Raw genomic sequence first — 25,701 nt, 5'->3', positions numbered from 1 at the left:
GTTTCTTGGCCAGAATTCTGAAGCTGAAGGCTGTTCCAAATTAAGAGACTGAGGAGAGCATTTGTTAAGAGCCCTAATATTTTTATCAGGAAAAGTATGCAAAGGAGTATGATGTTCCAGAGTCCATATTCTAATTATTTTATCTACATATATATATTTACAATTATAATATTATAATACAGTATATAATGTCACATAATAATTATAATACAGAATATTATAATATAATTAAATATATATTTGTGAGTGTGACTGCATATTTATAGGAATATTATAATATAATTAAATATATATTTGTGAGTGTGACTGCATATTTTATAGGAATTTGAGAACTGCCATTTGGGATTTGTATTGAAAAGAAATGAGTGTTGCCTCCTAAAGGTGTATGTGTATCTCTCACACACACACACACACACACACACACACACACAAATGTACCTATATGGATACATATATACATCTATACCTATGTATTGTTGTATTGAAAGTCTTAGTGTAGTTAAATGCGTACATTTGTTGCTCAGTTGTGTCCAACTCTTTATGACCCCATGAATCAATGTTGTCCATGGGGATTTCTTGGCAAGATACTGGAATGATTTGCCATTTCCTTCTCTAGTGGATTAAGGCTAAAAGCGAATAAGTAACTTACCCAGAATCACAGAGTTTATTAAGTGTCTGAGGTCAAATTTTAACTCGGCCCTATACCTATATACCTATAAACATATGTATACATATATATACCTATAACATATCTCATACCGTACAGCAGTAAAGTTTACCCCAACCCCTCTTAATTCTAGTGTCTTCTCTCAATTAGTGATTTTCAATGTGTTCTGCATAAGGCTTACCCTATATAGAGTTGTTTGAATTTTAGCTGTCCTATTAGATTATGAGTTTCTTGCAGATAAAGATGCCTCTTTTTGTATCCTTAGTGCTTAGTCCCATACCTGCAACATAGTAGGAGCTTAATAAACATTTTTTGATTGATCGTTATGCAGAACATCCCAAAAATCTTGTGTAGTTTTATGCTTTTAAAGCTTAAAAATGGATTAAGACTTTGAGAACATTCTGTACCAAAGGGAAGGAGGCAGACAGAAAAATACTTACAGTTTATCCAGAAAAGACAATTTATTTTCTTTATCCCTACCTTGGAGAATGTGCTCATTTTTTCTTCATATAAATTTTATCTAGTTTTTCAGATTTGGGTGAGAAAAGGAATAATAGATCCTTTTGGATACTGCCATAGTGGTGGTAATGGTAAATTAGAGCTGGAGGGGAATATTTTGGACTGCTACATCTGTCAGTGAGGGCTGTTCCCTTTAGTACGTTAAAGTCATTCAATAGATGCTACTCTTCGGGAGTAGCAACCAAAACTTTCTTGAGGGTAAAGTCACCATGATGAAGGGTCTTGCATAGACTAGCTTGTCTGAGGAGTTTCTGGTTCATCACAGGCATGGTACTCAAAAGCTTTTCTAGGACCTGCAAAACTGTGTGTTCCTTTGAGAAGCCAGGATCACTTCTATCAGCATCATTGTGATGCATTTTATTAATTGTGAAATATTACATACCATATTATAATTCAATTTCCATTCAAACAACATTGTGTTTTTTTGGTTCTTAGTTCTGTACAAGCTCTAAAGAACTTCAAAAGTTTAGTTAGACCACAGCTCCCACTTATAGGGAACTCTGTGTTTTATATATATACAGACATATATGTATGTCTGTCTGTCAGTGTCAGTATTTCTCTCGGGGGAGCAGTCACGGAAGACTTCATAAAGGAGGTAGCATTTGAATTTAACATTGGGTAATTCAGCCAGTAAATAGATAAGATTTGCAAGAAGTTTTTTATTTATATATATTTTGTAGTGAATTGATAGTTAATATTTTAACTATCAGCAGCATTATCTGGTCAACAAGTAGAAAAGGATTTTTCAAATGCTAAGTGCTAGGAATACAAAGGCAAAGCACATCCTGTTTAAAGATATGGCCTTCCAATGGACAAGAGACATGCAAATAAATATGTGTTTACAAGATATATAGAGTATATCCAAAGTCTCTGTGAAATTTTAAGCTACTCAAGCTCAAGCATTAAGGCTTTGGGACACCATTTGTATAGGATAAACTGAAATTGATAAATAATTGATAATAAATCATTGATAAATTGTTGTGGAAAAAGTATACAAAACACTTGATGGCATACTGTACAAAACAATCTTAGACATAGTTGTCAAAATTAACTTTGGAGATTTGGAGACAGGAGAACTGATATTACAAATGCAATTAGGAGTATTTTATTTTTTTTATAAATTTGAAAAAAAATAATTACAACAGTTAATGTGTTTGAATTAAACTAAGATATTTTAGAGATTTTTTTCCTCACTTGATTTTATGAATAGTGGTAGTATTCCTATTTTGTAGATGATGTTTAAGATTTAGGCAAAATGACAATGCATTGTTCATTCTGTTACTATATGGCAAAATGGTGACTTGAACTATTCTTTTCCCCCCCTACCCCATAACTGATAACTACTCCTGCTCGGAAATTGGCACCAAGCTATAATTTAACTAAAGCACTAATAGGTCCAATGACCATGGAAATGGGAAATTGAAATAATAATCTTAAAAATGAGTATCTCTTTGTGAAAGTAGAACTACTTCACAATAACTGAAACAGAACAAGATTCAAAATTAAAGTCCCATCTGGACCATACTACCAGAGAATTCTGCGCTTTGGACTCTTTTTCCCTCTTCACTAGTCAATCCAGTTTTAGAAGGCTCTAGGCACATAGCCATGACTGGAATGGTAATAGGATTTCAATCTCAGATAAGAGTGTCCCATGTGTCAACTCCAAGGAAACGAGGGCACATCTGGAGTCACTCAGATGTATTTGGTTTGCTTTTATTCTGGGATAATCCTATACCAAGTAAGCCCATGCAAAAGGAGAGTGGTCTGAGCCTCATGCCATACCTCGAGGTGTATACAATCAATCATCAGGTATTTATGAAATATTTGTTTTATGCAAAATCCTGTGCTATGCACTAGAAACTCAAAGACATTGCCCTTGAGGTACTTACATTCTATTGGAACAGACACAAGCACATACAAATTATATGGAAATATCCTTTAAAAATACAAAAAGATTGACTTCAAGGATAGGAGGTCCTTGTTGCACTGGATTTCAAATTAAGGCTGTTTACAGAATGACAGATGGCTCATATACAAATATAAATATTTGTAAATAAATTACTTCATAAAGAAATGCTTATGCACATAAGTCTAATTCTTTTGTGTTTCCAAAAGGAATGGATCAAAACAATAAACCCCAGAAAACAAAACTATCTATCAAATTAGCTGTGATAACATCAGTTGATCTAAGAATCAAGAATATAAATGTTTCTTGATTCTTGTTAGTTAGTCTTGATAGTTAAAAAAACATGTAAAAAGCAAAGGCAAAATTTTATTCATCTAATCTTGGGCACAGTAATAAAGGGGAACTGAACAGGAGTATTAGAAGATTATCCTAGAATAAAGTAAATGTACCCATAAGCAAGAGAAATTGAATTCTTGTGGCTATAACCTTATTAGCATTAGAAAATACTGGAATGTCCATATATCTGGACATGATGGACCAGATTGTATTTTAGAAAAGTGATGGGGTTTTTTCCAAGTCAATGGAATAAGCATTTATTATATATAATATAATATAATTTTATGTGTAATACTATATATTATTATATGTTATAATTATATGTAATCAAAGAAAAAGTAACATACACAGGCAAGTAATGTAATATCCATAAGATGTTGTTCATCCTTCATTTTTGAAGAGGATCAGTGACAACACAAGATGATGTCTTGACTTGTGCATAAATTGGATTTCAATGAGGTAGAGTTGTGCTAAGTCATCAGCTTCACTCTCTTTTCCTGAGTCATCAAAGTCCAGTGGCAGGACAGAAGTCAAGATGACTGATCATGGCCTGGGATGCAGTGAATGACCTTGGTGCTTCAATGTTTAATCAAGCTCTAAACATTTGATAGCAGCTGCTTCAGCTACCTTCATGATTATTGGAAGAAATTGTTCTCATCCATCCATTCTGCCTGGAAAAATCTTCACATCCCCCTAATTCACTGAAAGGTTTGAGGTTACCTTCAACCTGGTTTAACCTGTCTGTTGAAATGGTTTATTAGGATGTGTCTACTGCACATGCTACAGTTTCTTGGAGCCACAGGTGAGAGAAAGTGCACATCAAAAATGGATTAGAAGCCCTAGAAAGAGCTTGGCAAGCCATCACACCAGAGGTGCTAGTCCTCCTGAACACCCCATACACCTCACTCTTAGGATGATAATATGAAGAAACGAGAAAAGAAATGCAGCTGATCCAAGGATGCGTATAAATGGCAACCTAATATCATCAGAAGAACTAAAAAGACCATGGCCCCATTTAATAATAAACTTATTCTGGAGGAATGGAAATGAATAATAGCTGTTTCTGACTGATACTTCAGGCCCCATGACCCAGAAAGCACATATACTAACAAAAGTAGTATCTTAATTAATTGTACCATTTCCAGTGGTACAGACTCACAATCCTAGATAAAATGAAAATGTATTTATTATACACATTTGGGAGAGCTTGCCTTTCAAAAATGCCAGGAAATTGGTGATTAATATATACTATCATATCAGCAGGATGATTTCAGAGAAGCCTGGAGAGACTTACATGAACTGATGCTGAGTGAAATGAGCAGAACCAGGAGATCATTGTACATAGCAACAGCAAGATTATAAGATGATCAATTCTGATAGACATGGCTCTTTTCAAAAATGAGGTAATTCAGTGTAGTTCCAATGGTCTTGTGATGAACAGAGCCATCTGCACCCAGAGAGAGGACTGTGGGAACTGAGTATGATCACAACATAGTATTTTCACTCTTTTTGTTGTTTGCTTGCATTTTGTTTTCTTTTTCATTGTTTTTTTTATCTGATTTTTCTCATGCAGCATGATATTTGTGGAAATACATATAGAAGAATTGCACATGTTTAACATATATCAAATTACTTGCCATCTAGAGGAGGGAGTGGGGATAAAGGAGGGAAAAAAATCTGGAACACAAGGTTTTGCAAGGGTGAATGTTGAAAATTATCCATGCATATGTTTTAAAAATAAAAAGCTTTAATTAATGTATAATGCATATATATATATATATATATATATATATATATATACACACACACCATCATAGCACTAACATGGATACAAGCTGTGACTCTGAAGTAACTGGTAACACTTGTTCAATATCATTATGAGAAGAAATTGATGCAATCTATGAAATCTATTAGATAATGAAGATGTCCCCAAACCAATGTAGTTGAAACTTTGAAAAAGTAGTCTACATGTGATATCTCCTTCATCCTCTTATAATTGATATTCTGAGCCACCACTACTCATAAATTGCTTTCTTAAAGGTCTATAGTGATTTCCTTTTTGCACAATGAAATAGCTTTTACTTATTTCTTACCCCCTTTAACCTCTCAGCAGTGTTAAACTTTGTTAAGCCTTTTATACCTTTCCCCTTTTGGCTTCTCTAACATACCCTTTCCTGGTTCTCTCCCTGCATCTCTTGCTACTGTTTCTTGGTCTCTTGCTTCTAGTCTTCCATTTATTCCTTAAAGTTATTGATTCCTCAAGATTCTTTCCCCTTTCCTCTCCTTTGTCTTTATTCACTTCCTTCAATCTCAGTCCATTCCCTTGACTTCAACTATCACTAAATGGAAGACTTTCAAAAGCTAATTTCCAACCTGACATTATCATCATCATCATCATCCCTTAAAGTTTAAAAAGCACTTATCTTATGCTATCTCATTTGATCTTCACAACAACCCTAAAAGGTAGATGGTGTTAGAGGAAGGGCTGCCTAGTTCTTTATGGGACTGTTTTCCACCTTTGGACTCCACCTGATCCATCTAACTCTCACCTGTGACTCCCAGAAGCTATAGCATGCACAGTGGCCACACCCTGGTAAACTGTTTTGGCAGGTAACCAAGGAGTCTCAAAACCCTATGGTGAGTTAGGGAAGTGTCCACCCCAACATGTTAAAGACATCCCCAGGTGGAATGGGTAGATAAGAATAATTTGCCCCAACAGCCATAAAGGCAAGTGAAATGAGTTCTGTGGAGTTTTTGGTTATATAGTGAAGACTTGAGTCATCATTGGTCATCTTTACTCTATCTGACCACTGGACAGTTGTGGCTGTAGAAGAGAGAATGAGGCTAATAATTTCCTGCAAATCTGCCTCACTTAAATCCAACTGATACATGAATTTAAAAAAAATTTTACAGATGAGGAAACTGAGGCTGAGAAAAGTGAAATGGGTTGCTCAGCCACATCTTACTTAGTATCTGAAGCAGGATTCAAACTTAACCCTTCTAGGCTCCAAGTCCAAAACTCTGCCTACCCCATCAACTAAATGTTCTACATTTTTATTTGTCTGCTGGACAGGTCCACTTGAATGTAGTTGTGCCATCTAAAACTTAACCCAAAATTTCCTATTTATAAATGTTCTTGTTTTTGTCAGTGATGTGACCATTCACCCCATCACCTGTATTCAAAACCTCAGAATATTATCTGTCCATCACATCCAATCATTTACTAAGTCTCATCTCTTACATACTTAATGCCAGTAGCCAGACACCCTGTCTCTTGGGGCAGGGAACTGAAAATCAGCTCAGCTAGAGAAATTCAGATTGGCAGCTATATCGGACCATGGCTTACTTCTCTAGTTCCAGCACATTTTTTGGTGGCTCTAGACTAACATTAGCCTTGTACGTAACAACACAGATACTTATGAACAATCCACATAGCTCATGGATGGCATAAAGGAAGAAAAACTGGAAAAGCCATCGTCTCTGTATCACAGATGCTGCTGATGCATTGCCCTTCCCCTCCTCCAGTGGCTTCTCAAGCTATGCTGATATTCATAGCATTCACTCTTGTTCCAAGTTCTACTTGTCACCTTGTATGAAGATACATTAGCCCCTTTCCAACAGTCTGGGTTTTTCCTCAATGCTGAGGTAGAAGTTCCAGTTCAATAATCTATACTGAATCTAGTTGTTTTCTAAGCCAGGCTTCTTAAACTTTCTCTACTTGTGACCCCTTTTGTCCAAGAAACTTTTATCCAACCCCAGGTATATAAATGTATGAAATAGATATACAATCAAACATTTATTGATAACAAAATATAATTTCACAGTCGCCACATTCAGTTCCATGATCCCATTTGAGGTCACAACTCACGGTTTAAGAAGCTTTGTTCTAGGCATCCATGGGTGCAGGTATGTGGAGAGGGCTCCCATGTTCAATGTGTTGCCAACTGCCGTTCATTCTTCTTGTAACATCTTTCATATTTGCCACCTTGTCTACTCTGACACTGTTACCACCCTAATGTACCCTTGTCACCTTACTCTTGGACTGTTGCAATAACTTGCTACTTGATTAACTTGTCATAAGTTTCTCCTTTCTCCAATCCATCCTCCAATCGGCTGTCAAATTGAGCTTCTTAAAGCACAGGTCTGAGCATATCACCTCCCACTCAGTAAATCCTAGGAGCTCCCTAATCGCATTCAGGATCAAATATAAAATTCTCTGTTCAGCTTTTAAAGTCTTCCCTAGCCTATCTCCCTATTCCCTTTGTATAATTGACCTCTTTTCCACTGCTTCCTCCCCTCCCCATGTACTCCACAATTCAGAGACAATAGCCTCCTTTATGTTCTTCCTAGAAGGCATTCCATCTTTCAACTGTGCATTTTCATTGGCTGAAATTTCCCCAACCTGGAATGCTCTCCATCTTTATCTCTACCTTTAGGCTTCTCAGATTTCCTTCAAGTCCAAGTTAAAATCACACCTTCTATTCCCTTTTAATACTTCCTTTCATTAATTACCTCTAATTTATCCAGCATTTTATTGTATGTGGTCATTTATATGTTCTGTCCCCTCCATTAGACTGAGCTTTTTGAAAGCAGGAACTATTTTTTTACTCTTTTGGAATTGGGAGTGGGGTAGGAAAAATTGTTTTCCTGTCTTTATAACTCCAGTATTTAGCATAGTGCCTAGCACAGAGTAGACACTTAAAAACTGCTTGTTGGCTTGACAATGTGCTTTATGCTAGATAGAATACTCCCTGTGCTTGCTGCATTGCCTCTTCCCTACTCTGCTGACATTATCGATCTACTTCTGTAGTATCTCACCAATGTGTTCCTTCCTACTCTCACTGCAACCACTCATTATCTCCTTCCAGGGCCTTTGCAGTAGCTGTCTAAAAATCTACCTATCTACAGTCCTTTCCTCCTCCAATCTTTAATTGTGATACAAAATTGATTTTTCCTGTAGACTGTACTATGTGCATTGTATTTCACTAAAAGTGCTAAGGAAATGTTTGCTGAAATCATTCCCTTATGTAGAAGACCTGATCAATTACCAAATCATGTAATCTGCACCTTCATATCACTTGTATGCATCCCTTTCTTTTTATTGAGTATTTATATTCATTTTCCCTCAATTACATTTGAAGACAATTTTTAACATTCTTTTTTTTTTTTTTTAAACTTTTGAGATCCAAAATTTCTGTCTTTTCCTTCCCCTCTCCCTGAGATTGCAAGCAATCAGACATGGGTTATACATGTTCAATCATGCAAACATATTAGTCATGGTGTGAAAGAAGACAAGACCCAAAGAAAAAAAACATGCAAAAATACAGAAAATGAAAAAAAGTGTGCTTCAGTCTGAATATTCAAACTCCATCAGTTCTCTCTCTGAAGGTGGATAACATTTACCTCATAACTCCTTTGCCTTGGATCATTGTATTGCTGAAAAGAGTTGTTGGTTATCATTCATATGCTGTCACCTTATAATATTGTTGTTATGTACAATGTTCTCCTGTTTCTGCTCATTTCACTTTGCATAGGTTCATATGTCTTTTCAGTTTTTTTTAACCCATCCTGTTTATCATTTCCTATAGTACAGTACTATTGTTAGAATCATATACTACAACTTATTCTGTCATTCCCCAATTGATGAACATCCCCTCAATTTTTCAATCCTTTGGCACCACAAAAAGATATTATAAATATTTTGTATAGATAAGTCCTTCCTTCACCCCCTTTTTAATCTCTGATACAAACCTAGCAATGGTATTACTGGATCAAAAGGTGTGTAAATTTTATAGCCCTTTGGGCATAATTCCAAGTTGCTTTCTAGAACAGTTGGATCAGTTCACAATTCCACCAACAGTGTGTTAGCATCCCAATTTTCCCACATCCTCTCCAACATTTATCATTTTTCTTTTGTCATATTAGCCAATCTAATAGGTGTGAGATGGTATCTCAGAGTTGTTTTAATTTGTGTTTCTCTAATCAATAGTGATTTAGAGGTTTTTTCCATTCTTTCACACAGTTCCCATCCTTGTACAAGCCCCCACTATCTCTTGACCAGATTGTTCCAAAAGCCCTCAGACTGGTATCTAGGGCTCAAGTCTGTCCCCAGTCAAATCCAGCCTCCACTCAAAGCCAACGTAACTTTTCTAAGATGTAGATCTGCCCACTCCATTTACTCAATAAACTCCAAAGGCTCTCTATTATTTCCCAGATCAAATATAAAATCTCGCTTGGCATTTAAAGATCCTTATAATCTGAGTCCTTTCTACCTTTCCATTATTTTATTTTTTACTCTCTTCCATGCACTCTGCACTTCACCTGTGTTATCCTTCTTGTTTTTCATACATGACCCTCCATTTCTAGTTCTTTTGTATTGTGGACAATTGCCCATCCTCGGAAGGCTTGACCTAAACTCCATCTCTTAGTTTGACTTTTCTTTCTTCGAGATTCAGCTCATGTGCTATGTTCCACAGTTCCCTTATTCCCTCTCCCTGTCCCAGAGGTTAGACTTTTCAGCTCTTAGATTGTGTTACAACTGATGTATGTGTACCTATTTATATATGTATGTTGATTTCCCTATTAGAATGTAAGCTCCTCAAAGGCAGGGACATCTTTTATTTTACCTTTTTAAAAAAATATTGGTAACACTTTGCACATTTCCTGACCCATAGTAAATACTTAATAAATGCTTATTGATTGATCACATAACACCTCTACTCAAACCACTTCAAAGGATTGGAATTACATATTGAATGATATCTATTTATCTTCACCATGATATACAAAGTCTTCCAGTTTACAGTCACCTATGCTACATGTATGTAAGCTACATCAGTCGTCTCTGACATTGTCACAGAAGTGATTGTCCACTAAGCATACACGGTGCACTTGTCCAAGTTCTATAAGGATATTTTGGAAATGCTGTGGAAAATGGCCCTTTCGACAGTTCTACTCCAGTGCCTTCTTGGGAGATGGAAGTAATCCCATATTACAAAGGCTGTGCCAAGCAAGTGCAATTAAGGATGGATCCTGCCAAGGGAAAAAAGCTTTAATATGAGCTCAGTGAGATACAGCATCTCTGCTGTCCAGGGATCAATCTAACTATATTTGGAGATCCCCATTCATAGGTTGACTGCTGAGGGGCAAATTCTTGTCACAAATATTGTTGAAGAGAGCCTTTTGTCTGTCCCAAATGAAAAGACAAGTCCTTGAAGTAACTGACCTTTATATTAACTTACTAGAAGTATTATCTGTTGATGCTATAATTGCTAGGAACACTATTTCCCTTATAAGTTCTCTATTTCATTTGTTTCTACTTTCATGCCTTGAAACTCTTAGCATTTAGTCATAACATAAACATAAATGTTTGTTGAACTTTGGAATTCAATTTTTCTCAGGGTATGCACATATGCACCCAGACTTTCTGGAAAGATTTATGCAAGTATAGGTATTCTTGATGGGTCGACTAATTATAACAACAACAAACACTCCCCCTAAAAGTTTATAACAAATAAATCCAGTTGATGATGGAGTGATGGAACACCACATGATTTTGCCCAGATGGGTATTCATTCCATCAATGGAGCCTAAAATTACTCTACTATTCCTTATCTTCTACAGTTCTTATCTCTGTCTTTCCATAAATCCTCCAATTTTTTTCTAGTTTTCTTACTAGCTTGTGGAGAACAGTAAAATACTCAGAATGCCTCTCTCTTTTCACTTTCTCTTACCACATGACCTGCTTACTTCCCTTTTTTTCTGTCTCTTTCTTACCTCCATTTCCTTTGTCTCAGATTTTTCTGTCTTTTTCACAATCAATCAGAAAATGAACCTTAAGGGGCTACTATGTACCACACATAGTACCAAGCACTGGGGATACAAAGAAAGGGCAAAAAAATCGGCTCCTGTGCAAACAACTATGTACAGATAAGGTATATACAAGATAAATTGGGGTTGTTCTCACAGGAAAAAGGGAAACCTTGGAGAGGTCTGGACGGAAAGACTTCTTGAAGATGGTGGGATTTTAGTTAAGACTCAAAGGAAAAGCAGGAGGCAGAGATGAAGAGGAAGAGAGTTCCAGGCATGGAGGACAGCCAAGAAAAATACTTGAAGTCTAGAGGTGATGTATCTTGTGTGAAAAACTGCAAAGTGGCTAGTATTATATAACAGAATACAAAGAACAAAGAAAGGGAGGAAGAAGGAAGAGAAGGAAAGAAAAAGGAAGGAAACAACTATTTGTTAAACATCCATTAAGTACTAGGCACTGTGATAAGTGTTTAACAGATATCTCATTTGATCCTCAGCACAATTCTAGCATGTGGATTATATTATTACCCCCATTTTACAGTTGAAGAAAATAAAAGTTAAGTGACTTGCCCAGGATCACATTGCTAAGAAGTATATAAGGCTGGTTTTGAACTCAGTGCTTCCTGACTCCAGGGCCAGTGTTCTCTGTCCACTATACCACCCACCTCCCTCTTGAAGAGGAATACAGGATAAGAAGAGATGAAAAGTAGAAAGGAGTCAGTTTATGAAGGTCTTTGAAAACTAAATAAGTTTCCATATTTAATCCTGGATGGAATTAACATGTAGCCATTGGAGTTTATTAAAGAGGGATGGGATATGGTCAGATCTGGGTTAGGAAAGTCCAATTGAGAACTGTATGGAAGATGGATTAGAATGGAGAGAGATTTGAGGCAGAGGGACAAACTAATCAGATCATTTCACTATTTCAGGCTTGAGGTGATGAGTGCTTGCATGAGGGTAATGGTAATATCAGATGAGTTGAAGAGAGCTTATACAAGAGCTATTATAAAAGTAGAATCAACAGGATTTGGCAATAGATTCAATATAGGGTGGGAGAGGGAGTGAAGAGTTGGGTATGAGACTAAGATTCTGAGCCAAATAAGACACCATTCCTAGAGATGGCTGTTTTGAGAGTGATCATTTAGCTTAATTACTTGTATACCAGTCAGTTGTATCTCTTCAAATTAGACATTGGACTTCAAGTCATTCAGGAGACCTGGATCCTCTCCATGGCAAGGTGTAAGCTTTGTAATTTTAGATGAGGAAAATAACTTCTCGGAACCTCCATCCCTTTTTTTTTAGGGGGAAAAGGATTTCAACTGCGTAATCTCTGAGCTTTCTTTGAGCTCTAACATTCTGGGGATTTGTGAATATGAGCTTGTGAAGTTAATAATACTTTTGTATCCAACCAACTGAAGTATCCTTAGCCAGAGCCAATAACTAACAATCTGTGCTTTCAGATTTCTCCATGATTAGTATTACAACAATCCTCACTTGAATTTAGCATGCACAGTTACAAATAGCGGTCTCTCACTGGGAACCGGTTCCCTGTCATTTTTTAGTTCTGCTAAAGCGATTGCTTTAGAAACCCATGATCATCATTCGTGCCCTAATTAAATGTGTGCAGACGTGTCTCTTGCATCTGATTTGGGAAATGACAAAAAGCAATCTAAATTTGCATTATGATGGATGAAAAATCATGTGCTCTTCCCTGCCCAAAAGGTTTTGGGTGACATCTCTCTTCTCCCTGCTCTTCATATGGATTTCTTACAGCAGAAGCCCCACATTTTGGTAGCAGCTAAGGTGTTGTTTTTTTTTTAATGCTGTTTGGCAATGGGAAGAGAGCATTAAAGGAAAAGAACAGGTACCGTATCGTTGAGAGTGAATTTCACCGGTGGCAGAGATGTGATAAAAAAATATGACACTCTGCCAGCGACTTCGGATCCAAAAGGCCCTTTCCAGCTGTTTACACTTGAGATGTAAAATAGCAATTTGACATAGACTCCCAGTGTGATGTGAGCATCTGCGTAAAAGGCGACATATAGAGCATGCCCAGTGATGTGCCGGGCTCCCTCCCTCCCCCACCCCAATCAGATCTCTGAAGATATGGATTGAACTTTGCACTTGCAAATGTCATGGAATACATTTTGCACTGGATTTTTAAAAGGTTCTCATGTCTTAGAAGTAATTCCTTTGAAACCCCACACACACATCCCCACCCACCAAAAAGCAGCCACATCCATCCTCTGTGGAGCAGGATGCATCAAGTTTAGCCGGAGTTGAAGCCTCTCTTCGGGATCTACTTGGAAGTGTTCTGTCTTGATTGTACCAGGGCGCGGGCAGATTTAGGGGGGTTCTTTCCGTTTCTGGGATGGGGAAAAAAATGAGAACCTGTTCGGAGCGGAGTCTTTCTGAGCACAGAGACTGAAGGCTCAGATCGGGAAGGAAGGAAGGAAAGAAAGAAACGGAGGGGCTCGCGGCAGAGTATGGCCAGGGAAGGAACAGTGATTGCACAGGACTCGGCGCACACATGCGGGGGGAGAGTCGGTGCGGAGCGCTGCAGCTGCCGACAATAACTGAGCTGTCTGGCTAATGAAGGCCACCTGGATCAGGCTTCTGAAAAGAGCCAGAGGAGGACGGCTGAAGAATTCGGATATCTGTGTAAGGACCAATTGCTTATTTGGGGCGCTCTCAGTCTCCCCTTGGTCTCTGCTGCTGCTGAGACATTGACTGAGAGCAAAAAACTGGTTTGATTGAATTAATCTGCTCGTGATGACAAGGTAGCGAGGGATATGGCTCAGCGTTTCTCAGCTCCCCCTGTACCGTTCCTACTTGCCAGAGCAGATTGTTTATGCCTGTGGATTGGTTTGGGTTTGGGGGTGTTAGTTTTTGTTTTGCAGACATCTCTAGGACCCCATTATTTGGGGATGTCTAAGTTATGTTATCCAAAGGTTGAGCTGTGCCAGCGCCTTGTGATTTGGTCGTGGGGAGAAGGAGTCAGGTGAAACAAGTATCCGGAAGCTCTCAAATTGTCAGGGATGTCAGATCATTGCCATGATATTTGCATGAGCCTTGGTTCACAGTGATTTTCCTTGGAGAAAGAGGGAGGGGGAAGACGGAGACAGAGAGAAGGAAGGAAGGAAAGAAAGAAAGAGTGGGGGAAAAGAGAAAAGCAGAGAGGAGGGCAGGAGAGAGAGTTGGTTGTCTCCTTACCAGTGCTGAATTACCTTTGTTTATGTGTGTCTTGTTCCCCGCCCCCCCCCAGCTATCCTTGAAACCCCTCTGCCCTTCAGCCCTGCACTGCAGCACTCACCTGGTAACCACACAGAAACTTGCTCCCAGTACCAAAAAGCTGACTAATTAGATGGCAAGATTTTACAGAAAATATGGCCTGACTAGAGTACCTGTCCTGGTCTGTGATCTTCATGTCATCACCAGCATATCAGAAAAAATCAAAGCCAATATAATTTTACAGCCTCTTTCCCACAGTCTAGATGAAATGCTAATAATGAATTTTCTCCCCCTCCCCCGCCATGAAAAGGTGTCTCTTTCTAATATCTTTTAACATTAATGTTTTTTTTCAGGGTTCGGCAGACTCCTACACTAGCCGTCCATCTGATTCAGATGTCTCTCTGGAGGAAGACAGGGAAGCAGTTCGGAGAGAGGCAGAGAGACAGGCCCAGGCCCAGCTGGAAAAAGCCAAGGTGAACCCTGTTTCCACATCATGCCTTTCTTTTCAAGCTAACCTCTGGTGTCCGGAGTGGCCACCTGTGGATGTTTCTTAGAAAGCTCATTTGGGGACCCTTGGAAATTCTTTCAGACTGCATGGTTTGAACAAAGTACAGGAAACACTGTTCTGATCACTTCCTATATAAATGAAATTGACTTAGAGAGAGAGAGAGAGAGAGAGAACAAGCATTTATTGAGCACTTGCTGAATGTCAGACGCTATTTAAAGAACAATCTGCATGGTAGCATGGGGGTGGGGTTATTTTCTTGTTTACATGTGCTGTCCATTTATTGGGGGCACCTGTGTTAGAGGAACTTTCCATGTCTGAGAAGGAAAATGACTTTTCTTCTTTCTGAGAAAAGCATTTTGCTTTATCATTGCCACACAAGTTATCCCAGAAAACTATTTCTCCATTTAAAATCAGATATTTCAAGTTATAATATGTAAAACTCCTTTAGGCTTCAGTCATTTATCCAGATAACTGTTTGCAATACTGTTTCTTACATATTTCATTTAGCATGGAAATGATTTGCATTAAAAAGTTCTATGATTTGAACTAGAACTAGTGAAGAGAAATGATAGCTGTGAATTTAGGATTGTGTGGCTATGATAATAGTGACCATTTATACGCTCCGTTTCCTCACACTAGTCAGTGACTTCTCTTCAGTTGATTCATCTCTCCACCACCACCTTAAAAAAGAAGAGGAAAAGTAGCATATTGCAGAACAACCTCATGCTGAGTTTGAGGATTTGGTTCTCCAGATTAACATTTCTGATTTAATGGGTTTAGATGGTTTCTTTTCTTATACAATTGCTTTGCCAGATAACCCAACAAGTTTTAAATTATTTTGTTTTTTGGATGCTAGGTAACTTCTGAATGGATATATTTCATTGGGATTGTTGGTCCGTTGATTTTTTTTTGGTTTAATTTATTTTAAAGGGGTCGCAGATTTGAAAGGAAAGGGATCAAGTATTGTAATCATCTTGCTGAAAAAATATGGGTAACATTAGAGCCCTTACTGCTGAGCGGATGCATCTCTCAAGGATAAGTAAATCTATGTGTGTTGCTATGGGAATCTGGCTTCGCACTATTGGCTTGAATGCATGGACAGGCCTTATGTAATATTCATGACCTCTAGCACAGCTGCCATAGTAGTTTACAGAGCATCTACCAGCAGACCTTGACTTCTGAAAAACTGTATTTCTGTACATCAAAACAATGTTCTCACTTCAATTGGCTGAGAAGTCAACGCCAGGTCTAACACTGTCTCTGACTGCTAGACAACTCATAAACAGCGGGAGTAGGAAGGTATTGTGACAGGGAATGCTGATAAAGCAAGGTGTGGCTTCGTCTTCCAAGAATCTCATTAGCTATTCCCAAGTAAAAGACTTAAAGCATCACTAGTTTTGGACTAAGTCATAAAAATGTGGAAAGAAGAGGCTGATCGTCTATCTGTATGTTTGCAGTAGGCGGTACTATTCCAATATAATTGATGCATGTAACATACATAGTCTGTACTCTTAAATATTCTAGCTGCTTCTCTATTTTCTACCAACTTGCAGAGAGGTGTCAGGAGAAATTATATTTCGTTTAATTTCCTAGAGATAAGATTTTCCATTTGGGGATGATTTATTCATTTAATTTCCACATATTAAAATGAACAAAACACCATCTTAGATTCATATCACATTACTTAACAAAACAGTATTGCCTAGATTTGGTTTCCAAAGCTGTAGCTGTCTCCTCGGAGTTTCGTGCCTCTTTTGTGACTCCATTTGCACTCGGAAACAAGTGACGCAGATGTTTTTGATTTTTTTTTTTGTTTTTATTCTTTGGAATATACGCTTGGTTAATGTGTTGATCATAAAAGAAGTCATTAGAATTCTGTTTGCTAGACAGACAAGAAAGGGAAAACTCTGTGGATAATTGAGAGGAAGAGGAAAATTAAAGAGAATTCAGAGCAAATATAAAGCCACTCAAAAACTGTTGCTAATGTCAAATTGAAATAGATTAAGTGAATCCACTTCACTTTCTAAAACTAGGTCAGTATCTTAAACCACAGGAGCATCATGGTGAGCTACATCAGAATAGATCATAATCAGGATTTGATCTCAAAAGAGGTCATTTTAGCTCCCAGATTGACTTAATTTTTAAATAACCATTTGATCTCTGTGTGTGTATGTGTGTGTGTGTATATATATATATATATATATATATATATTTATTTGCTTGTGTATATATATATATACAAATATATACACATATATTAATAATACATGCCTCCTTTAAGAAGGACGGTAAATAATCTTTAAAATAGGAAGTTATGTATATGGTCATTTTAAGTTCTCCTATGTCAATATGTCATCATGACTTATTTAGTTTGACACATAATAGGTATTTAATAAATATCAATTGATTTTCAACAGGATGACAGTTTTATATTTAAATATATCTGTTGGAATCCTATTCATCCTAAGGCCCATTTCTCCTCCATAGTTTTTCATAAGAGCACATCTAACAAATCAATGGAAGAGCAAGGAGCAGATTTTAGCATCACTTAAAGGTCTTGGTGATGTATAGATTTGCCATATGGTAAATCTTCATTCTCCCTACATTTTCCCTAGAATTGAAGGTAAATATTAAATTGATATTGTTATTATTAAGAAGATGGCAGAACTCTTAAGGTAAAAAATAAGTCACAGGAGTAGGACCTGTTTGTTGCTTTTATTATCTGCTTCAGAGACAGCTAAAGGCGAGGACTTTATAGAGCGTTACATAAGTGTAAGCTATTCTCTTGATATTCCTATATGTAGTATGGTGCCTTGCACATACTGGGCACTTCATCAATTAACAGACATTTATTAAGTGCCTATTATGTATTATTCATTGTGAAGTATGCTTGGGATAAAAATATAAAAGGGAAATGGACCCTGTTCTCAAGGGGCATGCATTCTATTGGAAGAACTAGAATCTGAATGAATATTTGTTTGATCTTATTTATTTTTTTATTTTTATTATATTTGATCTTATTTATTTAGAGAAATTTCAAGTCAAAAAAATCTTAGATAATATATATGTCCCTCAAATCTACTGCTTTTAAAAAAATTTAATTAAAAAATTATTTTCCCATTGTTGATTTTAATGCTACTTTCCAATTGCTATTTTGTAAAGTATTCTATAGTGGTAGAAAATATTGGCCCTCTGCTTTATGATATTCTGTTCTCCCTTTTCAGGACATTTAACTACTACCAAGAATCCAAACATTTAGATTGACAAAAGAAAGGCAGTGAGTAAATATTACCACATCTCTTGCTGCATAGGTCTATTTTTTTTTCTTTAAAAATACAGACCTTGTCATTGACGAATACAGAATCTCAAAGTGCACAGGAACTCCTTGGGCTGACACTATCGCTCTATATAAAGTCTGAATGGCTTGATTTGAGAGCACTAAGTGAAGTCATACTTCCTATTCTAATGAGACTGTTAAGTGAAGGCTTAAGCAGTTGCCTTTATTTTATTTAGCTATTGCTGAACAATATTGAACTTAAGAAAACACACTTTGGAATCACCCAAAATGGATAGGATTATAATGGGAAAGCCAAATTTTTCTATTTTCCTTCTCCCCCTTATATTACTATTTACCTGTTTCAACCTATCATCCATATGCCTCTTCTACTTTAGTCTCATTGTATCTTCCCCCAACTTCTTTTCCATCTTTTGAAGACGTGGTTCTGCTCCTTTGCAGTACTTATATTTCCACTTGGACTCTTAATCTCCTCCCTTCCTACTTCCTAGAACTCTGATCCATCAATTATCCCTCACTTTTCTTGCACTTCAGATTTCTCTCTCTACTCGTTCCTTTCTTTTCATGACCATTTTTCTATCTATTCTCCCTCTCACTGCCAAACTTCTCCAACATGTGGTCTACACTCAATGAATCCATTTTTTATCTTCCTACTCTCTTTTCAATCTGGCTTTCATCCCAACTCCTCTAAAGAAACTGCTTCCTCAAAAATCACTGGTGTTTTTTTTTATTTCCTAATCAGTAAATCTCAGGTTTTTCCAAAGTTTTCGATCTCCTTTGATTCCACAATACCCCATTTTTATTATTCTTCTGCCCCCTCTCCAACAGCTTCTTTTTTGTTTCTTTGGGGTTATTTTATCCTTCTAAGTCTTAACTTAGCCTTTTCACAAGATTCTGGCCTTAGAACTTTTTAAGATACTTTTTTACACCCTCTCCATTGTTGATGTCATTCATTCCTACTCTATTATCAGCTCCTTGCAGGCCAATATCCCTCCTCAATCTTTGATATCTTTGCCAAAACTCCACACTGACATTTCTGTTTACCTGATAGCCTCCATCTGGCCATCCCACCTAAAACTAAAGTTGTCTTTTATTTTCCTAAATCCTGCTTCTTTTGCATTTCTCTATCTCTGACAATGGCACTACTCATAAATCACAGTCATCTTTGGTTGCTCTCCTACCTCCCCCACATCTTCCACTTCCAAATCCTAAATTGTACTTCCTCAACAGCTCTTCCATCTGTTCCCTTCTTACTATCACAATGCTAGTTCAGGCCCTCATAGCCTCCAATGGGGACACTTATAACAGCATCTAATCTCACATATTGCTGTCATATTTCTGATCCACATGTACATGAATAATTACATTGTTCCTTTTTGTGGATCCATCAGTGCCTACCAGATATTTTAAATGCACCTTAGTTTTGTATTCAACTTCACAACCTATGATTTTACCCTATTTTCTCAGCTTCATTTAGTATTATTCTGCCTCATATATTCCACATTGCATGAGAAATGGATCACTCATCATTTCCCATAGTCCTCTTCTTCCTTGTCTTTTCTTATATTGTAAAGCTAGCCCTCCTTCTGTACATATTGACTTTTCCAATCTTTCTAGATACAATTCAAATGGAACCCCCTCAGATGCCTCCAGCTGAATTTCTTTTTCTCAGAGCACTTCATATTTTTCTTATGCACTTAAAATTTCCATTTATCTTAAACTTATCTGTGTACATGTCTTATTTCTCCTGAATATTATGAACTCCTCAAAGATAGGGGCTTTATGTCATTTATCTTTATGTCTTTCCCAGCCCTTATCCCAATGTTCTGCATCAATAATGTGTGTATACATATATATGTATGTGTATACATGTACATATACATGTATACACACATATATATTTTTATTTGTTTTAATTTTACTACTAGTTTTTTAGACCTGAAAATTAGTCAACCTTGATTTGTTCCTCTCTCTCTGCATCTGATCATCTTCCCTTATTTCTCTCTCCTTTTTTTCTCCATATCTATTACCACAGTGCTAACTCAGACCCTCATAACTTCAAACCTGAATTATTATAGATGATAATGGAGAACATTTATATGATACTTTATTGTTTGCAAAGAACTTTACATATGTTGTCTCATTTGATTCTTACCACAACCCTATGAGATTTTCTAACTAATCTCCCTACTTGAATCAATCCTACACACTGCTGCCAAATTGATCTTCCTAAAATACCGCTTTGCACACACCACCTTCCTACTCAAAATCCTTTAATGACTTCTCATTTCCTACGTGAAAAAGTCCCAACTCTTTACCTTAGCATTCCAAGACCTTTATAATCCAATCTTAATCTGTAGGGACCAGATTATATAGCTCTATATTTCATCTAGATTTAGTTTATATTACCAGTATTCTTTCACTAGTGTTTTCATTCCAATCAAGTTATTATACTTGCCCCTGTCTAGATGCCCAGTGTTCTGTGCTGTTATATCTTTGCTCACTACTTCCCCTCCTCCTACCCCACTCCTTCTTACCCCATCTGGAATTACTTTCTCCCTGTTTGCCACTTACCTCATTCTACCCTTCCTTCATAACCCACCTCATCTGTGAGACCTACTTGAAGTATCTTCAGTAATCAATTTTTTCCTTAATTCTTGATAGTTATAGTCAATACCCCAATTTCTTAAATTGTGGTTCACAGCCCCATATAGGGTCTTCTAATTGAATGTAAGAGGTCATGAAATTGTGATTTGATAACAGTAAATATTTAATTTATATGCCTATTTTACATATCTATGTACTTGGAGGTCCATCAAAATTTCTTGGACCAAAAGGGCTCATGAGTGGAAAAAAGTTTAAGAAGCCTACGTCTATACCACTAATTTGGCACTTAGTGTTCATGGAAAAAGCACTGGAAATCTGAAGACTTAGCTCCAGGTCCTGGCACTACTACTTGCTTAATTTGTGAACTTAGACAAATTATTGAAATCCTTTGAGCCTTTTTTTCTATATTTAAAACATAAAAATTACAATGGCTGGCTCATGTACTTTACAGAGTTACTGAGTATAAAAGGAATGATAAAAGAGAAAATGTTTTAGAAAGTATCAAATTCTGCACAACTGATTGTGTTTCATTACTTTTTCTAAAACTTAATTTTTAAGGGTCTTGAGAATAGGAACTTTGTTTTCTAAATCTTCATATCCTGCTTCCTGGCACAATATCTCCTATACAACTACTACTTAATAATAGTTGTGATATTAGAGTTAGAAAGATGTGGGCTCAAATGCTGTCTTTGGTATATAATGTGACTCTCAGGGAATCACTTACATCCTCTCTGTGCCCAGATAACTCTATAAAACAATAAAAAACAGGGCATGTTTCAATTTGACTGGAAGAGGGAGCTTCCTCATTAAATATTCCTCAAACCAATGAAAATATAGGGGGAAAAAGGGGAGGAGGTAATCAGCATAAGGTACCTATATCCCTGCTTAAGCTAACCCTGACTAGATTTATTTATTTGTATGCTCTGCACTCAAATGACAGCAGTGATCAAAAACTTTTTGGATGAATGCTGTGTATTGTATCTCCATTTCTGTACAATTAAATTCTAAGCTCTTAGTGTACGAGTATTCCATCTTTTACTTCCTACAGTGCCTAGTTCAACAACACATGCAGAATGGGAATTCAACTTTTACCATGGATGATTTAGGAAGGTAGTAACCAAACCTGTTGCCCAAGATTTAAAACTAAGTAGCTGTAGGAGAGCCCAGTTTGGTACTCATGGCTAGCAGGTGTTGATCCCGACTAACAGCTTTTAGCATCATAAATTCTCTGGGGCCTTCAGAAACATAAAGGGAATGGGTAAGGGTCATTTTGTTTTTATCTTATGGTTCAAGATTGCTTTTGCTTTTTCCTTGGACAGCTGTGTACTGAGGCCTTGGTGATACAACTGCAAAGACAGCTAAAAAAATGATCTCCCACTTCCTCCTCCCCTAGCAGTTACAGCTATGGACAGGCAGAACAGCGAGTAGCTGGAAGGTCTTATGGCCTTCTGAGAAACCATCAGATTCTCCGGCTCCATTTTCTTTTGTCTACAGCTGAATCAGCCCTATGTTTTGCATATTCCTGGCATCCAAGCTCTTGAGAGATACAGCTTGGAGGAGAAGGGTACAGAGGGAATATCACACACCATCACTCTCTTTCCAAACACTTTTTTCATCCAGACAGGCAGTTCACCTCCTCTGAGGTTAACAGTAGGAGTGGATATCCAGTAGAAACAAATGCTACTTCCAACAAACTGTTAAGTTAGTGGAGATGGGAACCTCCATTAAGACACAAGAAGCAACCGTCAGGGGTAATAGCATATTGATGGCAGGAGTATAGTGAGAATACTTGAAGGGGGTCTCCTGGGATTTGCCTGTGACAGAATCAGATCCATTCATCCATGGCAACCCAAAACCCTGACAGTCCTAGGGAAATGATGGGAGGAAGTAAATAATGGATTTGTTTTTCCTTGAATTCCTTTAATGAATAAATTACAAAATAATACATTGGAAAATTGGATTCCATATAATTCTTGAAGACAGTGATTAAAAAGACATTTTTGAGGATGAAAAAGAACACTTTTTCACTTGAGGCATTTAATATGTAATTTAAGATTTTGCTAAATCGATTTAATGTGATTTCAATTCTTGATAAAATTTTGAAGCTTTTTTTTTTGTTTTGCTAACAACTCATCATAGTTTAAAAAAGGTGATCTTTTTAACTCTCCTTACTTCCTTCGTTCTTCCTTTCCTTCATACCATTAACATCCTTAATTTCCCAATTATAGCACTATATAAATATGAAAAGGGAAGTTGAAAAGAGGCAAGTTTATGCTTTATGTCAGAAAAACCTAAAGGCTGTCCAGAAGTAGAATAGGTTTTCTCAAAAAAGTAATTCCTCTCTATTCTTGGAAATCTCCAAGCAGAGGCTCAACAGCTTCATGCCTAATATGTTATAATGGAGATCCCCTTTGAGTGTGCATTGGACTAAATGAAGTGTTAGCTAACTGTGGTCATGGACTAATTAAGTCTAGTTTCTGTTATTGTATTGTGTGCAAACGGAAGAGTTTTTATTTTTAATAATCTTTTTTTTTTTAATTTTTTTCTTAGCTCATAGGCTATACAAAGTGGGTCCAGTGATCATTGTTTGCTGACCACAAGACTAGATGACTCCTAAGTTCCCTACCAATTCTCAAAATCTTCAGTTTCCTCCGTGTAGAGATTGACCATCTCTATATGATGTTGAGTGTATTCTCTGTAAAAGACTCCTCAAAGGATAGGGCCAGGACAAGGAGAGATGAATGCATTGTAAGATCCAAGATCTGTCATATTATCAGAACAAATGGCTAATCCAACTAAAAAAATAAAAAAAACTCTTGAATTGTAGACTTCCAAGAAATTTTTAACCTAAATATGTTTGTCAAAATGATGCTAAAATAGTAAGAAAATGCCCATCCTGAAATACATCATTTAATGCATATGAGCTCAAAAGGAAACAATAAGAATAGCCATATTGCTGGAGAACATTAGCTTGCCCTTTATGCTTAACAAAATTATAGTAGCTGAAATGAGAATCTTGGTTTTGTAATATGCTTTGGTTCCCTACCACCAGCACGTTGAGTTTTTATAGTTTAAAGATTATTTTATCTTTCTCTTTGCACACACGGAAAAAAAAATCACATTCAGCTCCACATTTATACCTCATACATATTGAATGGATATAAGAGGATCTAAAAAGATTGTAACAGTTTAAGTTTACTCTTTCCACATATTCAAACTAATAGTAGCAAAGCTGACAAGTGTCACAATAAAGACTCAAACCCAGGTAACAAGATCATAAGATGATGGATTTTTTTTTCAGCTTTGAATTTTTTTTAATTCAAGGTACAAATATGTTACTTAGGACATGGTCATTGAAGAAATTTGTTTTGCTTAATTCTGTTTATTTTTACCAGAGTTTTGTTTTTCTTTCTTTTTCAAAGAGGTGAAGTGAGAAAGAACGAGATCAGTTTTCATTAACTGAAAAATAAAATTAAGTTAAAAGAAAAAATAAGAATGTTTAAAGTGTTTTCGATTCACATATGATAATAATGCACATCTCCTTGTGTGGGGGGGGAAGTAACAATGACAATTATTCCTCCATGACCCTCTGATTATTAAAATTAAGTTGGATAGTTAGCAGGGAGACATGGTCATTAAAGGCATTTATGGTAGAGACTATCCAGTGCAGTGTACAGATCAGAGGATTCCATATAAATGATGAGGTTCCCTAGATGCTCCCATTTGCCAATGACATTATGCTAATCGTGTCAAACCTCAGAACATCACAGGGCCTCCCAGATTAGGATTCATAAGCACTCAAAAGAACTTGGCTTAATTACAGATGCAGAAAAAAACAAGTGAATGAAGAACATGTGTTTTTCAAACTGTGGTGTACTGTTAGATCGCCTTGTGAACTGGTTCATTAGTACATTTGTCTTGTGTGGACACTGGATAGAACTAGCCCCAAAGTTGGCTAACAAGAGTAGGAAAGGTTGGCTCCAAAAATTGTTCAGGGCTTTAGTGACCCTAAGGTTCTTTCTATACCAAATGCCTGTGTTTTTGAGCATGGTAACATACACTGTAATTCCAGCTACCAGGGAGGCTGAAACTGCGGGATCTCTTCAAGAGTTCTGAGCTACAGTGGGTTTGTTGATTAGATATCTGTACTAAGTCTAGCATGAATATGGTGATTGCTCAGGACCAAACTAAGAAAGAGAGACCTAGATCATATCAGAAAAGGTTAAAATGTTTATGTCATAAGGTATATGAAACTAAGCGCATGAGTATCTAATGCATTTATACCCTGGATGATATAGGGACACCTAGTCTTTAAAAAATAAAGCCCTTTCTTTTCCAATGGCATTATGTCTGCAAGCCTAGGAATCATGGATTATCCCCATTTTTTTCAAGAATTAAAATTGTGATTCACCCAAAGGACAAGGGAGAACTACCTGTTAGATGTGAGTCAACTGTATAATACCAATGAAAAATTGTACAAAAGTCGTATAAAGGTTGTCATCAAAGAGATGTATGACCAGAAAAGAAGAGATGTGACCTGAGCAATGGATAATTCTATAGGACAAACTGCAGACTTCCTTTCCATCGAACATCAGGACATTTAGTGGAAGGCTACCAATATACTGGGTGAAGACAGAGAATTATAATGAGCCAGAAGGTGTAAATGGGTTATGATCTACACTGCTGGAGGGTTTTAGGTACTATATCTCAGAGCAGTGACTTTGAAATCAAAGGACCTTCATTCAGAATTTACCTGTGGTATCTCACACTCCTGTAACTTTGAGCAAATCCATTAACTTCACTGGATAATTCAGTTTCTTCAT

At 36.9% G+C, this 25,701-nt stretch overlaps 1 protein-coding gene across 3 annotated transcripts in view; it reads left to right on the top strand.

Annotated features, from left to right (window-relative positions):
- CACNB2 (calcium voltage-gated channel auxiliary subunit beta 2) overlaps positions 1-25,701 on the top strand; it is a 373,480-nt gene that overhangs the window by 242,930 nt on the left and 104,849 nt on the right. For all 3 annotated transcript variants that reach the window (XM_031939900.1, XM_031939899.1, XM_031939898.1), the window contains exon 3: positions 14,822-14,941. In XM_031939900.1, coding sequence (XP_031795760.1) covers positions 14,822-14,941 — 120 coding nt within the window. The remainder of the gene's footprint in view (positions 1-14,821; positions 14,942-25,701) is intronic.

Source organism: Sarcophilus harrisii, chromosome 5, assembly GCF_902635505.1.
Source record: "Sarcophilus harrisii chromosome 5, mSarHar1.11, whole genome shotgun sequence".
Lineage (NCBI taxonomy): Eukaryota > Metazoa > Chordata > Mammalia > Dasyuromorphia > Dasyuridae > Sarcophilus > Sarcophilus harrisii.
The sequence above is the reverse complement of the archived record's forward strand: the minus strand, read 5'-3'. Positions and strand labels throughout refer to the sequence as shown.